This window comes from Temnothorax americanus, unplaced genomic scaffold, assembly GCF_048541705.1.
Source record: "Temnothorax americanus isolate GAGA-0224 unplaced genomic scaffold, ASM4854170v1 Scaffold24, whole genome shotgun sequence".
Lineage (NCBI taxonomy): Eukaryota > Metazoa > Arthropoda > Insecta > Hymenoptera > Formicidae > Temnothorax > Temnothorax americanus.
In genome coordinates this window covers 2,184,773-2,198,930 of record NW_027509381.1, presented here as the reverse complement: position 1 = coordinate 2,198,930, position 14,158 = coordinate 2,184,773, and the positions used below count along the sequence as shown (strand labels likewise).

Genomic DNA, 14,158 nt, shown 5'->3' with positions numbered 1-14,158 from the left:
CATTTTCCTCGAGAACCCATATAGGGTTTTACAATCGGCCCAATACTGGGCCGGTATAACTAATACTGGCCCAGTATTGGGCCGGTATAACTAATACTGGCCCAGTATTGGGCCGATTGTAAAATCCTATATGGGAATGCGGAAAGAATGTTTTTTATTGAGTCTAAAGAACGGCCAATTTTCATATCATTCACAACACTCGACTGATTTTCAGCTTCCGCTCTCCGACGGTCAGATCTCGCCAAGTTTCGACGAGGCTTCGGGACACGCGTTCAACTCTCGATCCTTGAATTTTATCTGCGCGAGACACGGTAATGGTTTCTGATAATTCTTACATAACAGCCTACCTCAATAGGAAGTAGGGATAAAACGCGACAACGCTGCGCATCGATATATCAAGGAGAATCGAAAAGAGGTTTACTCCGTTAAACTCAACTTCCGCTTTAACCCCGTTCAAAACCTAATCTCGCCCTCGAGATGCACGCGAGTTTTCGAGAGACTCTCTCCAGACGTTTATATTTGCTCGCGCCGCGCCGCCGCGATCGAGTTGCGAGCAAGCAGGCAGGTACAAGGACAGGTTTATCTCGAGCGATCGTCGCGCGGGATCGCTTTATTTGCCCTTCCACGCCCATTGACATCAATTTAAAGCCAAGCTGACATGACGCGCTGGCGGCCCCGAGGGGGGCCGCGATTACTTCGCTCCAGGGCACTCGCGTCGCCGCGCGGCACGGATTATTAAAAAAAAAAGAAAAAGAAAAAGAAAAAAAAAACCCAGAAGACACGACACGTACCACCGTCCGTTTCCCCGTCGCGTATACGAGCGACAACGTTAACACTCGCGCGCGGGCGTGCGGAGTTACGTTCGATTCCGCTCCTCGGCGCTCGGCGCGTTCAATGGAAGCGCCGGGAAATTGGGTCACCGGCAGATAGGTCGTCTTGACAGGTGAACAAAACCGTCGGCGGCGGGGAGGGAGGGACGAACTAACGGACGGACGGACGGACGGACGGCGGGGAGGGGACGGCCCTCGATACCGCGGCGGAAATTAAAGTCGACCGACGGCGAACCACGTCGGGAAAGAAAGAGAGAGAGAGAGAGAGAGAGAGATACGGGCGAGAGAAAAAACCCGCCGACCGGCCGCCGATCGAAACCAATCGAGCGAGGATCGGGGCGTCGCGCGCGGCGCGGGGGAAGGGTTAAACGACGAGCACCGCTGACCGCGGGAGAAATCGGGAAAAGGGGGGGAGCGAAAAGGGCGGCTGCGGACGACGCCGCGATTCAATAGAGACAAGCACGGCGGGGGCCACGTTCTTCGTCAACGACGACGGCAATCAATGCCGGTAGAGCCCTACAGCCTCCGTGGGCGACACGACGCGATAACGACGCCGCGCCGCCGTCGCCACCGCCGCCGCTGCCGTCGCGACGCGATCTCCACGGATGGGACGCGATCGTTATTGACAGCGCGACTCACCGTCGCGACGCACCGGCACCGACGGGCCGTAGTACTATATATATCCAGTATACTACTATTACTACTATGTATGGAGAAAGAGAGCGGAGTGGAGAGAGAGAGAGAGAGAGAAGCCGAGACGGCGCACGCCATTTTTATCCCGACACCGATATCCACCCGTCACCGAGTCGAGGCGGCGACTCGGATACGCGCACCGTCCGGCGTTTCCGCCGTAAACGCCGGCGGAAGGTGAGACTGAGCAAACAAGTCGGGCTTATTACTTACCCTCGCGTAAGAACACCCCGCGGACACCGTCCCGCCTCGCAACTCGCATAAAAGTCCCGGCCCGGTAACACCAAAATACCACACCAAATAACGCGATCCAACAACACCGATCCGCCCGTCCACACACTCGACCGGCGCGCAACCGACTGAGCGGCGCGCGCCTACGCCGCCGCAGCCTAGTCCCTTCGCGCAAAAAGCGCCGCGCCGCGCCGCGCCGGCGCCGCCCGCTCGAGCGCGGAAAATTGAAAAAATGTTAAAGAAGGCGCGCGCGCGCGATTTTGGGCGTCGAAAAGGAAAAAAGAAAGGATCGAGGAGTTCGGTTCCAGGAGCAAGACCTTTTGCAATACTGTGTCGATCGAATAAAACTCCGAACTCCGATACCTGTGATTTCGAAAACAAATAATAACGAGCGAAGAGCACGACCGTTCTATGATATGTACGATCAATTAGAGAGAATCATTAGTCTTAATTCAAGTTCTCACAATCAATTAGTCTCTCTAATTGATTTAGAGAACGTTGCGAGATTGCAACATTATTTTCAACAAACAAAAGACGTTTCTTTGAAAAAAAAAGAAAACTTTTTTGAGGATTGTGCATGTATACGTATTTTGGTTCTACAGACTCATCGTTAGCGCATTGTAACTTACGTGTGTAATGTCGAGATAAAATCTAAAACTGACTTCGAAAGTATGAGACACTCGTCTGTATAAACTATACATTCGCAGATAAACGTTAAATTTGTACTATGTATACGTAAGCAAAACTTTGCGCGACGAAGAACATCTCGGAGGGAATGAATAAAAGATCGTCAAGATAAGGAAAAAATAATTACGGAGAGACTACTGTAGTTGCGAAAAAAGTACACAAAACTATAATAAATATTACCAGTAATTGTTATAGTTTTGTTTTTTTCGCAACTATACAGATTTCATAAGGAATCAACATTTTCAGGAATTTTGAGATAAAATATCGCTCCGATTATTTTTTTTAATAAATAAAGATGTGTGGATAAAATAATGTAAACAAGATTATCGACTACACGTGTAAAGGGAGAGAATGTAAATCAACGTGGCGTCGCCGTCGCTCCTCGGACAATCGCGAGCATTCTCATCTAGTCTCTCGGCCGTCTTACGCCGGCCGGCGTAGGAATACACGATCGCTTATGACATCATCAATCCGTATTCCGGACCGCGGTCACGCCCCATCGTCCGTGTCGCGCTCGTTAGGAGTCTCGACTCTTTCTTTTTCCCTCCCTGTTATTATGCAGATGCGTGGGCCCCCCGCCCCCGCCCGCTCTCCGCGTCGCTCGCGCGGGAAAAGGGCCCGCGTGGTCACCCTCGCCGGAGCAACCGCACCGGTTTCCGGTCCCGCAAACCTTCGATTTCGAATGTCACGCGGGGGCGATTATGCAGCCAATCGCGCCTCGGCGCACGAAACGCTTTGCGCGAAGGAATTCAAATCGCGCCGAGAACGCGACTGTGTTAAAATTTCTTTTTTTCTTTCTTTCGAATTTTACTTTACGCTTTACGCCTCAACTGCTTCGATCTCGTTATCGCAAAGATTTTGATCGATAAAATACTTCTTGCGTATTCTGTTTTTTTTTTGCACTCATCTTTTGTGTGGGATATAAAAAGCATGCTATGGAAAAAGAAACTGCAGTATACAGAAACGGAGTTTTACTGGTAATTTTTAATAAGTGGCTGCAGAGTGGATACTTTTTGAATTTCGCGTAATAATACATGTATCGGAATTTCGTATGCGAAATTCGTATATATAAAATGCGTACACTGGATATATATACAATCTTAAACTTATGTATCATGAGAATTATGACTTGCACGTATAATCTTGCGACTCCGTCTTTATCCCTTGCGATCTTGACACGAGTAATGCACTATATCACCATTGGGATATCTCGCGAAAGCGCTAAGGAAACAGAGCTGATTAATGTCGTATAGGTAATTTGTGAGAACTAATCTACGTGCGCGTCATAAATACTTAAATACTCCAAATTTTAAATACGAGAGACTTATAGAATTTAATTATAAAACATATATACGAACCTTTGGTTGCCAAATCGTTTTTTACAAACTGGGCATATATTAAATTCTGTCATGAGGACGCTCTGTGATTCGTAGTGCATCCGTTGCTCCTGCACTTGTAAGTGCTCCGCGTAGAGCAGCCCTTTGAGAACCTGCGTTCTCCGCCTTGCGTTCAGATTGTTCTGCAAACTAACTTCCAGAAAGTGCTTTATTCTACCGATAGGAACGGAATCTGGTAGAACCTCCAAAACTTTCATAGGATTTATCTTTGAAGCGTGTTCCTCCAGCAGTCGGAGGGCCATCTCTAAATCTGGCTGTGTCGTTCTTTGAATTTCCGGATTACAACCTTAAAGAGTAAATATATTTAAAAGGATATATATACATAGAGAAATATATAAAATAAAAAAATAAAAAATTATATTACTGAGTACACAAATTTTGTATGTAATCTATATATAATCCCGTTTACGTCAATATTTACCAGCCATTAAAACTCCTTCGTTGTCGGGTTTCAATAGTTGCTGAATTAGCAAAACGTATACTTCGTCGGCATTATCCGTTTGCTTTTGCTTCTCCGCGCGATCTTGATCTTAAAATAATGCCCAAACAATTACATTTTTTACTAACTTGTAATTAACACTTAACATAATTACTTAACTCAACTTACTTTGATACCTTGTATATACATTTTGGCAATATTGTGTTGCACGCGGTATATCGTTTAAAAGACTAACGTATATCGATATAGCTTGCTGATGTCGACCGAGTCGTCCAAGTATGATCGCACGTTCTTCGAACAAACTGTCAAATGGAAAATGCACTAATATCGTTTCTGGGGTATAATGTGCCGATTTCTCCAAGAATTGTTGCAACTTCTGTCGGACGTGCTGCGAAATTTCTTTCTCCGCTGGCGTTGCGTTTGCGCTCATGGAGGCCAGACACTTTTCCTTGTACTGATGTATCAAAACGTTATGGAATAATGGATTGGTGTCTTCCCAAACATGTACTACATGTTCTAAGTATTGTATCACTAAATCTTTGTGGAAACGTAAAAGGTAATCCAGTATCTTTGGTCTAGGTAAATGTTCAACTTCCTGCAAAATACAGCAAAACACATAAATAAAAGAAATAGTGAAATAATAAATGAGAAAATTGAACAAAGATGCAGCACCTGTATATCTTCCATAAATATTCTAAGGCCTTGCTCGGGATCCTCCGTTAAAACCCATCCGGCAAACTTTAGTATTAGATCCATGTGATCCTTGCCGAGATGCTGCAAATACTGTATAGTTCTCTCAGTGCCTTTCAGACTAGAATCATTTTCCTTTGCGTGTTTCTCCAGTAGCTCCAACGCTTTCTTGTGCTGCCCTTTGGTTTGATACAAAATAATGAGCTCCGGATATTTCTGATGCGTCAATAAAGTTTTCTCAGCTTCTGCCAAGTGACAATGATTCAGCCTGAGTAAAGGCGCCACCAACGCGTCAGTAGTCTAAAACAAAATCAATTCAACGTTTATTCTACTATAGTCTTCGCAAAAAGCCTTTTCTCCGCAAATTTTTATTATTCCTTTTTCTTTTACCTGTAGATAGCACTTTAAAAGGGTAGTATCTATAATCTTCAAAAGCTGCTCCGTAGCTACAACAGTTAGATTCTTTTCTCCATTTACTCCATTCTTTTCCTTTCCAAGTTCTTTGTCTTTTGCCATTAGCTTATGCCTGACCTCGGTTAGAAAAACTATCAATGCACGTAAGCCCTTTTCCAAATCGTGATCTTGCAGCTTCGGCAAACTGGGCGTTGGTTCACCGAGTTCGTTAACATTGGTCGAAGGCGTAACTAGATCCGGAAACAATCTGATCACCTCGTACGGATCGGTCCCCAGTTTCAAAAACAGATCCATCGCCTCTTGGAATCGCTTGTTGTAGAACAAATGATGCGCGTACAACGTTTGTATCTTGTATGTTTGTTTGGCTTTCTCTTCGTCCGTTATGTCTGATAGACTCTAAAATATATATACTGCATAAGAAAATAAATTATAACTTAAATTGACATTATATATAATTAACGTACAGTCAATTTTAGTGCCAACTGAAACTGATTTTGCTCCAGCAAAGTCCTAATTTGTAAAGTAACGTCAATTGCCTTGACACACCAAATCTGACTAATGGATGCCACAAAGACTTTCCCTTGTTTACACCGGTATATAAGTCTAGCCTTATTTAGATCCTTTATTGTCTGGATATGCAGACATCCTTCTAATGTATACACCTCCAATCTGTCGTGTACGATACCAAGCAAGTAAGGATCATCCCATGCTGAAATACATTATGAAAAAAAATTTGATTAATCACAATTAAAAAGAGAGAAAGGGAAAATAGTAATGATAAAGTTTATTCTCTATACCTATTACATTAGGTGTATCTGACCACTTTACTGGATTATGCTGAACCAACTCTCCCTTCGTATCCATAATAAACGATTGAGAATCTTTGCCCAGGACAAAGGAACCGTCTGATAATTTCGTAATACTTGGTTCTGGAGATTTACCGGTGGGAAAGAGCTCCTTAGGTTTACCGTTTAGGTCGAAAATTGTATAGGACAGTCCGCGAAATCCTAATATCAACGTTTCGCCGCACCTCGACAATTAATATAGATTCGTCAATAGAGCAATTACGCTGAGGCATTTTAATAAAGCTTCGGTATGCCTTACCATGATAGCTGACGAGGTATATCCGGCACGGTTAGCTCGAAATCATTAAATTCCTCAAACTTCTTTCCCTTCCAATAATATAGCTGCAATTTACGTTTGACAGCGACGCACAGGCGCACCACAGTGTTCTTTTCTCCCGTCAGGCTCTGAGTCGACTGAACCTCCAGAGTAAACAGGGTGGCGCCGCGGGTCTTTGGTAATTGACATATTTGTTGAAAGTTTGGCGAATTCAAATCATGAATGCACACAATGTTATCTGCAATTTTTCAACAATTAGACTGAGAAGCAGATATCGCCGTCGCATAAATTCAACTCATTGCGACATTGTCAACCCAGCTATACCTGTCAGGATAATCAATAAATTATATTCCGGCACAACGTCTATCTGATTAATTCGCTTCTTGTTAAAATTCTTGCTGTGACGTAACAATTCTAGCTTGTGGCTGTCATCGAACACCGACGGCACGTTGTACATAATAAGATGACCTTCCCTGGTGCCTATCAGTAAGTTGTCATCTGAAACAATTTAGAAATGCAATAAACGCTCCGCTAATCCCCAGGAATTCCTGACAATCCCATTGCATTGACCAACCAAGGGTCATCTCTTACCATAGGCAGCCATAGATTCGATTTGCACAGTGATATTTAATATAGACGTCTCCTCGTAAGCGTCGTGCATCGTTGCGGTTTTTAAAAAAGAATATATTAAAAGAATAATCACGCTTTATATATTAGTTGAATCTTTCAAACTGTCAACGATACTCGAGTCTCGAGTTGTTGGTCGACAACGCGTTCCCAGTGCATTCTACTGCATCCTCCTAAACGCGATTTGACGTTTCATCAAAGTAACCGCAGAATCGTGGCCGAACGCCGAACGCTGAACAGACCTTAATGATCTTGAGCACTCGGCTTAACACCCGCTCGTCCAATTAGCGTCCCGCATTCTTGCACGCTGAAATTTCCATTGAACGTCTCGTTACAACAGAGATTTCTGGAGATTTCTACCGTTTTCCTTTTGATTTCTTACATAGATCTCTTATTTTGCACGACGATTGTGCTGGATCATCGCGTTTGAAGGTCGTATCGTTGTATAAATAGACAGGCGTGGTGGAAAACAAGATCTAAGTTATTACGATATTGCGGAAATGTCGGTGCGCGTTGCTGTGGTACGTAATTGCGAAAAATTTTGAAATTTATCAGTAAAGAATCATTGAATTTTCAGAAGATTGATTATAGTCCTTTCTTCTATTAAGCTGCATTCGGTTATACTTCTTGCTTTAAAAATGAAATTGGTGTACAATTGAAGGCTACAAGAAAAAAAACGATCGATGTACATATGGAGTAATTTCGAGAAAAATGCAATTTAAAGTTTGAAGACATCGGCAGATATCGTAGGAAGTTATTGAAAATCTTTTGGCCTTATTCCCAATGAGCTGTAATTGCTCTTGATCAACAAACAGATAAAAATTGTGAAAGTGCCACAAGATAACAGCATGATCAGATCAATTTCGATAACAAGTGGACTTTGATCGTTTTTTCCTTGTATCTTTCAATTGAATGTTGGAGAGAAGGGGAAAAGGATGAGACGTACAGGAAGTTTAGCTATAAAGAAGAAATATAAGTTTTTATTTGTAGTTGGATTTTCATTTGCAGTCCATACTTTTTATCCTCTTCTTTCTCTAATATTTAATTGCATACTTGTTTTATTTTTAATTTAAAAATATAACACAATGCACAGCTGCAAAAAACATCTATGAATCTTAATTGACGAGTAATGCTGTTGTTCAGGTAACTGGTGGAAACAAGGGCATCGGCTTTGCCACCGTCAAAGCCCTCTGTGAACAGTACGATGGAAATGTTTACTTGACAGCTCGCGACACTACCCGTGGCTTGAACGCCGTCAGTGATCTGAAGAAGCAGGGCTTGAATCCAAAGTTCCATCAGTTGGATATCAATGACGACGACAGTGTCAATACATTCAGGGATTACTTGTGGAATAAGTACGGTGGTTTTGATGTGCTGGTTAACAATGCCGCCATAGCATTTAAAGTAATTGAAGATATTAATATAGTAATTAATAATTTAAGATGCGTCATTGATATGATATTCGACAAATATTTTTAATTCTTTATCTTCAAAACGAGATTATTTTTAAAGAATAAATTGGTTTTAAACAGAAGTAATATATTTCTTCTATATTCATATTTGTACATTTTGATAGAAAACATTTTGAATACAATCTTATGGTAATAAAGTGTTATTTCTTTTTCTAACCAGGTATATATTAAAATTTATTTATTACAGAGGAATGCTACGGAGCCTTTCGGAGTCCAAGCGGAAGAAACGATACGAGTAAACTACTTCAGCTTGCGTAGAGTGTGTACCGCTCTCTATCCGTTGCTCAGACCGCACGCCCGGGTGGTTCACGTCTCCAGTAGTGCTGGACGCCTGCGCAACATTATTGGTGAAGCGTTAAAACAGAAAATAGCCGATCCTAATCTGACTGAAGCGGAATTGGACAAAATCATGCGCGATTTTGTCACGTAAGCTTTACCATAAAAAAAAAAGTTTTTAACTCAGAAAGGTTTTTGCGAGATTTATATTTGTACATATTTATTTCCAGTGCTGCAAAATCCGGCACGCATCTACAAGCCGGTTGGTCAGATTCAGCGTACAGTGTAAGTAAAATCGGCGTTTCCGCCTTAGCTGGCATTCATCAATCCATGTTTAACGCGGATCCTCGAGAAGACATTGCAGTGAACGCGGTTCATCCTGGTTACGTAGACACCGATATGACTAACCATAAGGGATCTTTGACACCAGATGAAGGGGCTGTAGCCCCTGTTTATTGCGCGTTATTGCCGGAGGATACAGAGATAAAAGGAAAATATATCTGGTACGATAAGACATTAGCAGAATGGAAGTAAGCGTATATAACAGGTGAACAAACTGGATTGTACTTAATCAATCCTATGATACGTAACACGAACAAATAGTCGGTTGTTATACTATTACTACGTTTACGCGAGCGTTACTTCTGTAGTAACTTACGATAATTCGTTCGCGTAAACGGGATTTTGTAGTAACTTACGATAATTTACTCCGCGTAAACGGGTAAATTATCGTAAGTTACTACAGAAGTAACGCTCGCGTAAACGTAGTAAATGTAGAACACCTATTTTCTTACAAATATCTCTTATTTTAAAACAACTGAATAAAAATATATTGAAGAAGTTACATTATTACCCACATTTTTTAGAAAAAAAAACTTGCGTGAATAATGTAAAACGATTCTATATATTATTTTCTATACTAAATACGAAATGTACGCTATATATATATATATATATATATATATATATATATATATAACTTATAACTAAATAAAGGAAATGGATTCTTGACATAAGCAATACATTTAGGGTCACTTCGACCATCTGCGATTAGTTTAACCGGGCGATTATTCCTTTGGAATTGACCAATCGCATTTGTCGTTAAGCAGATTGACCAATCATGATTGGCACTTAATCGGAACGATTAAACTAATCGGAGATGGTGCAACTGGTCCTCAAATAATTCGGCCAATTGACCAATGCGATTAGTTAATTATTTCGCCGTCCGAGATGTCAGAATGACTACACAAAGCTTTATATGCCCGTATCACACTAGCGATTGGCGATTGCGTCTACGTTTACGTTTACGTCTGTTGACCAATCAGAAAGTAGCTGCTGGCGATTGCAATTCACGATTTCCGTTCTGATTGGTCCAAAGACGTAAACGCAAACGTAAACGCAATCTCCCAATCGCTAATGTGATATGGGCATTTATTACACTGGTACCGATATCTTATCATCTTATCTGCACAACGATTGCGCTTGATCATCGCGTTTGAAGGTCGTATCGTTGTATAAGTAGACAGGAGTGGTGGAAAACAGGATCCAATTAAGTTAATTATTACGGTGCGGTGTTACACAAAATGTCGGTGCGCGTTGCTGTGGTACGTAATTGGGCAAAAAATTTTGAAAATCAATCAAGAATCTGCGTTTTCGGAAGATTGATTGTATAGTCTGTTCTTTTCTTAGCTGCATTGCGTTGGTCCCGGTCTACAATATAAGGTGCTTTAAGCTAAGCCCTAAAGCCGTGATCAGACTACGGATTGGGTTTGAGATTGGATTGAAATTTAATCAATCAGAATAAAGAAAACTAACTTCAAGTTTAGTGAACTTTGCTCTAATTGGTCAAATGTCAATCCAATCTCAATCCCAATCCGTAGTCTGATCACGGCTTAAGGAATTGACAAATCACGGTCGATTATTCTCCTCATATTCGACTGTGGTTGAGCAATTTCTTAGGGCTTAGGCCCAGTTTCACCAACGCCGTTTAACTGTAAGCTCACTCTTCGTCTCTTTCTAACTGTTTTCCTTAGAACTTGAAACTGGGCCTTAGGGCTTAAAATACCTATTGTAGATCGGGATTTATACTTTCTGCTTTAAAAATAAAATAGGTATACAATTGAAGGGTACAGGGGAAAAACGATCAATGACTACGTTTACACACGACGGCTTGCAATCCGCTTTAATAACTATACCGTATACTGTCCGATCCAAAACTTTTCTTGTTTTGATCATATTGATTTAATAATTATTCAGATATCAACTTGGTAATTCTTCAGTTTAGCTACAGCAGCACAAATTTTCAACCTTATTGTCCAATGAATTGTAACTGCTCTTGATGAAAATTTAACATATAAGAATTGTAAAAGTGCCACAAGATGACATCAGATCAATTTCGATAAAAAGTAGACTTTGATCGTCTTTCTCCTGTATCTTTCAATTGGACGTTGCAGAGAAAGGGAGAAGAATGAGACGTACAGGAAACTATAAAGAAACAAAAAAAACAGATCTATGGATCTTAATTAATAAAGTAATTAATGCTGTTGTTCAGGTAACTGGCGGAAACAAAGGTATCGGGTTTGCCACCGTCAAAGCCCTCTGTCAACAGTACGATGGAAATGTTTACTTGACAGCTCGCGACACTACCCGTGGCTTGAACGCCGTCAGTGATTTGAAGAAGCAGGGCTTGAATCCAAAGTTCCATCAGTTGGATGTCAATGACGACGACAGTGTCAATACATTTCGGGATTACTTGCGGAATACGTACGGAGGTCTCGATGTGCTGGTTAACAATGCCGCCATATTTAAAGTAATTAAAGATATTAATTAATATAGTAATTAATAATTAAAGCTGCATTATTAATTCAATATTCGACAAGTATTTTTAATTCTTATCTTCAAAACAAGATTATTTTCAAAGAATAAACTTCTTTAAACAGAAGTGATATGTTATTTCTTCTATATTCATATTTATATACATTACATATTATGATAGAAAATATTTTGCATATGATTATGTGGAAAGTGTCATTTCTTTCTGAGCGGGTATATATTGAAATTTACTTATTACAGACGGATGCTACGGAGCCTTTCGGAGTCCAAGCGGAAGAAACGATACGAGTAAACTACTTCAGCTTGCGTAGAGTGTGCACCGCTCTCTATCCGTTGCTCAGACCGCACGCCCGGGTGGTTCACGTCTCCAGCAGTGCTGGACGTCTGTGCTACATAACTAGCGAAGCGTTAAAACAGAAATTGGCCGATCCAAATCTGACCGAAACAGAATTGGACAAACTCATGCGCGATTTCGTCGAGTAATTTACCATCTTTAAAAAAATTAACATTTCATTGATTAACTCGGCAAGATTTTTGTCGGATTTATATTCGTACATATTTATTTCCAGTGCTGCAAAATCTGGCACGCATCTACAAGCCGGTTGGCCAAAAGAAGCGTACGCTGGGTTAGCTGCGTACATCGCAAGTAAAATCGGCGTTTCCGCCCTAGCTGGTATTCATCAATCCATGTTTAACGCGGATCCTCGAGAAGACATTGCAGTGAACGCGGTTCATCCTGGTTACGTAGACACCGATATGACTAGCCATACGGGACGTTTGACACCAGATGAAGGGGCTGTAGCCCCTGTTTATTGCGCCTTATTGCCGGAAAATACAGAGATAAAAGGAAAATATATCTGGCATGATAAAACATTATCAGAGTGGAAATATATAATAGATGGACAAACTGGATTGTGCTAATCATTCCTATGATGCGTAACATGAACAAATAGCTAGTTGTTATACTATATATTTGTTTTTATCACGTTAAGTACTTAATAAAAAAAAGGAGCAGGGAGAACACAGAATCCACAAAACAAATGTAGAACACCTTTTTTCTTACAAATATATCTTATTTTAAAACAACTGAATAAAAATATATATTGAGGTATGTTACATTATTACCCGCATTTTTAGAGGGGAAAAAAACGCGTGAATGTGAAACGTTTCCCTATATTATTTTCTATACTAAATACGAAATGTACGTTATATATATATAACTAAAGAGAATAAATGGATTCTTGACACAAGCAATGCATTTAATAAAACTATGAGCTATCTCGCTTGAGCGGTCATCGCTTCTCTCCGCGCTGCTTCAGTTAAGAGATGGATATCTACTTCATCCACTGGAAGTTGTACGTATCGTACCACAGATCCACGTATGAAGCAATTCTTTACCGACAACTAGAATTTAATATGCATCTTGTTAATTATATTTGATTGTGCATTAAATTTAATGACTATATTGCATATAACTGTCATCGTTAGTCATTACTTTAATTTTGAATTGGCAGACAAAGGTTTAAATTTGCGCGACAAACGTCAATGGCAATTGACTTATTGACGTACCATGTGAGGATACTTCTCTGAATCCGTTACGCTGATGTCGGCCAGTTTTATGTTCAGATACTGATCAACGGAATACAATGTGCCGCAGATGCTGAAACAAAACGCGTTGTAGTGTCGGCATCAGTGTCGTATTCAAAACGTTGTAATCGCGCGACAACTCACCTGAGGTCATTTTTTAGCTCGACCACCACGTCCTTTCCGATCAAGGATTTGAAGAAGGAATAGAACAGCTGAAATATATTGAAAACACGCTCGGTTGAACTTGATAAAAATCCGGATGTTATTCGCGTGGAAGGCCGGACGTTACGTATCTCGCTATCGCGACAATCTACGTTTTAAGACTTACCATGACTAATTCGATAGATCACCGCGATCACGGGGATATTTAGTATCGCGTGTGCTACTTTGCAATTGTTTACAATGATAAATCCCTTACAAAGAGTTTCGGCGGCAAATTTATAACCTCATCGCGAAACGACGAAACGACGGAGCGACAGCGACGCATGGAGCATATATACTCCGAATTGATGAGTGGAGACCTCTGTCGGGTTGGCTTTTATGAACGGTTTTTCCCAAAATTTAGCCAAATTAAATTAACGAATCTCATTAAAATTATGCTCGGTTTTAATCGGTAAGATCAGCCGCAATCCGGTACATAACCGGATTTTCCATTTTTGCTCTTAAAAAAATTATAATAAGTAAAATACGGACTCTCGCGCAGCTAAGCCAACCCGACCGAGCTTCTTTGCAACTGCGCTATACTTTTTGCTTCACTCGGAATACTTTTTGCACTTAAAATATAGTAAATTATATTATAATTAAATATTAAAGAAGCAAAATGTAAAGCACAAAAAACTCAAGGAAAATTTAAATTTGCTTGAA

The 14,158-nt window shown here is 40.9% G+C and overlaps 5 protein-coding genes across 9 annotated transcripts in view; 2 read left to right on the top strand and 3 right to left on the bottom strand.

The window, feature by feature from the left end:
* Beta-spec (spectrin beta chain) overlaps window positions 1-1,870 on the bottom strand; it is a 38,548-nt gene extending 36,678 nt beyond the window's left edge. For all 4 annotated transcript variants that reach the window (XM_077408402.1, XM_077408404.1, XM_077408403.1 and 1 more), the window contains exon 1: window positions 1,734-1,870. The gene's annotated coding sequence lies outside the window, so the exon portion shown is untranslated. The remainder of the gene's footprint in view (window positions 1-1,733) is intronic.
* A 1,533-nt stretch (window positions 1,871-3,403) lies between these two features.
* On the bottom strand, window positions 3,404-7,302 carry Vps39 (vacuolar protein sorting 39). The gene is made up of 11 exons (XM_077408190.1): window positions 7,092-7,302; window positions 6,825-6,998; window positions 6,483-6,738; window positions 6,176-6,408; window positions 5,843-6,087; window positions 5,355-5,774; window positions 4,947-5,264; window positions 4,443-4,869; window positions 4,257-4,364; window positions 3,797-4,121; window positions 3,404-3,659 (listed from the first exon to the last, which is right to left on the bottom strand). Exons 1-11 carry the CDS (start codon window positions 7,159-7,161, stop codon window positions 3,596-3,598), a joined length of 2,640 nt encoding a protein of 879 aa, XP_077264316.1. The 5' UTR covers window positions 7,162-7,302; the 3' UTR covers window positions 3,404-3,595.
* A 174-nt stretch (window positions 7,303-7,476) lies between these two features.
* LOC143898612 (carbonyl reductase [NADPH] 1-like) lies at window positions 7,477-9,719 on the top strand. The gene is made up of 4 exons (XM_077408193.1): window positions 7,477-7,648; window positions 8,271-8,531; window positions 8,787-9,025; window positions 9,106-9,719. Exons 1-4 carry the CDS (start codon window positions 7,628-7,630, stop codon window positions 9,407-9,409), a joined length of 825 nt encoding a protein of 274 aa, XP_077264319.1. The 5' UTR covers window positions 7,477-7,627; the 3' UTR covers window positions 9,410-9,719.
* Window positions 9,720-9,978: 259 nt separating this feature from the next.
* On the top strand, window positions 9,979-12,818 carry LOC143898610 (carbonyl reductase [NADPH] 1-like). 2 transcript variants are annotated; one of them, XM_077408192.1, is made up of 4 exons: window positions 9,979-10,479; window positions 11,427-11,684; window positions 11,948-12,186; window positions 12,277-12,818. In XM_077408192.1, the coding sequence occupies exons 1-4, from the start codon at window positions 10,459-10,461 to the stop codon at window positions 12,626-12,628; spliced, it is 870 nt and encodes a 289-aa protein (XP_077264318.1). In that variant the 5' UTR covers window positions 9,979-10,458; the 3' UTR covers window positions 12,629-12,818. The 2 variants fall into 2 exon arrangements, with proteins under 2 accessions (XP_077264318.1, XP_077264317.1); XM_077408191.1 differs by lacking the exon at window positions 9,979-10,479 and having other exon boundaries at window positions 11,151-11,684.
* Window positions 12,819-12,829: 11 nt separating this feature from the next.
* On the bottom strand, window positions 12,830-13,796 carry LOC143898613 (U6 snRNA-associated Sm-like protein LSm2). Its single transcript, XM_077408194.1, has 4 exons — window positions 13,623-13,796; window positions 13,439-13,506; window positions 13,277-13,367; window positions 12,830-13,111 (listed from the first exon to the last, which is right to left on the bottom strand). Exons 1-4 carry the CDS (start codon window positions 13,623-13,625, stop codon window positions 12,983-12,985), a joined length of 291 nt encoding a protein of 96 aa, XP_077264320.1. The 5' UTR covers window positions 13,626-13,796; the 3' UTR covers window positions 12,830-12,982.
* Between the last annotated feature and the right edge of the window lie 362 nt (window positions 13,797-14,158).

Coding starts and splice junctions, on each gene's coding strand:
- Vps39 (XM_077408190.1), bottom strand. CDS start 7,161: ATGCACGACGCTTACGAGGAGACGTCTATATTAAATATCACTGTGCAA. Junction 5,265..5,354: donor TTTTAAAGTGCTATCTACAG/GTAAAAGAAAAA, acceptor ATTTTGTTTTAG/ACTACTGACGCGTTGGTGGC. Junction 4,365..4,442: donor TGTATATACAAGGTATCAAA/GTAAGTTGAGTT, acceptor CATTATTTTAAG/ATCAAGATCGCGCGGAGAAG.
- LOC143898612 (XM_077408193.1), top strand. CDS start 7,628: ATGTCGGTGCGCGTTGCTGTG. Junction 7,649..8,270: donor TGTCGGTGCGCGTTGCTGTG/GTACGTAATTGC, acceptor GCTGTTGTTCAG/GTAACTGGTGGAAACAAGGG. Junction 9,026..9,105: donor ATCATGCGCGATTTTGTCAC/GTAAGCTTTACC, acceptor ATTTATTTCCAG/TGCTGCAAAATCCGGCACGC.
- LOC143898610 (XM_077408191.1), top strand. CDS start 11,343: ATGAGACGTACAGGAAACTATAAAGAAACAAAAAAAACAGATCTATGG. Junction 11,685..11,947: donor ACAATGCCGCCATATTTAAA/GTAATTAAAGAT, acceptor TACTTATTACAG/ACGGATGCTACGGAGCCTTT. Junction 12,187..12,276: donor CTCATGCGCGATTTCGTCGA/GTAATTTACCAT, acceptor ATTTATTTCCAG/TGCTGCAAAATCTGGCACGC.
- LOC143898613 (XM_077408194.1), bottom strand. Junction 13,368..13,438: donor GAGCTAAAAAATGACCTCAG/GTGAGTTGTCGC, acceptor GTTTTGTTTCAG/CATCTGCGGCACATTGTATT. Junction 13,112..13,276: donor CAGAGAAGTATCCTCACATG/GTACGTCAATAA, acceptor ATTAAATTCTAG/TTGTCGGTAAAGAATTGCTT.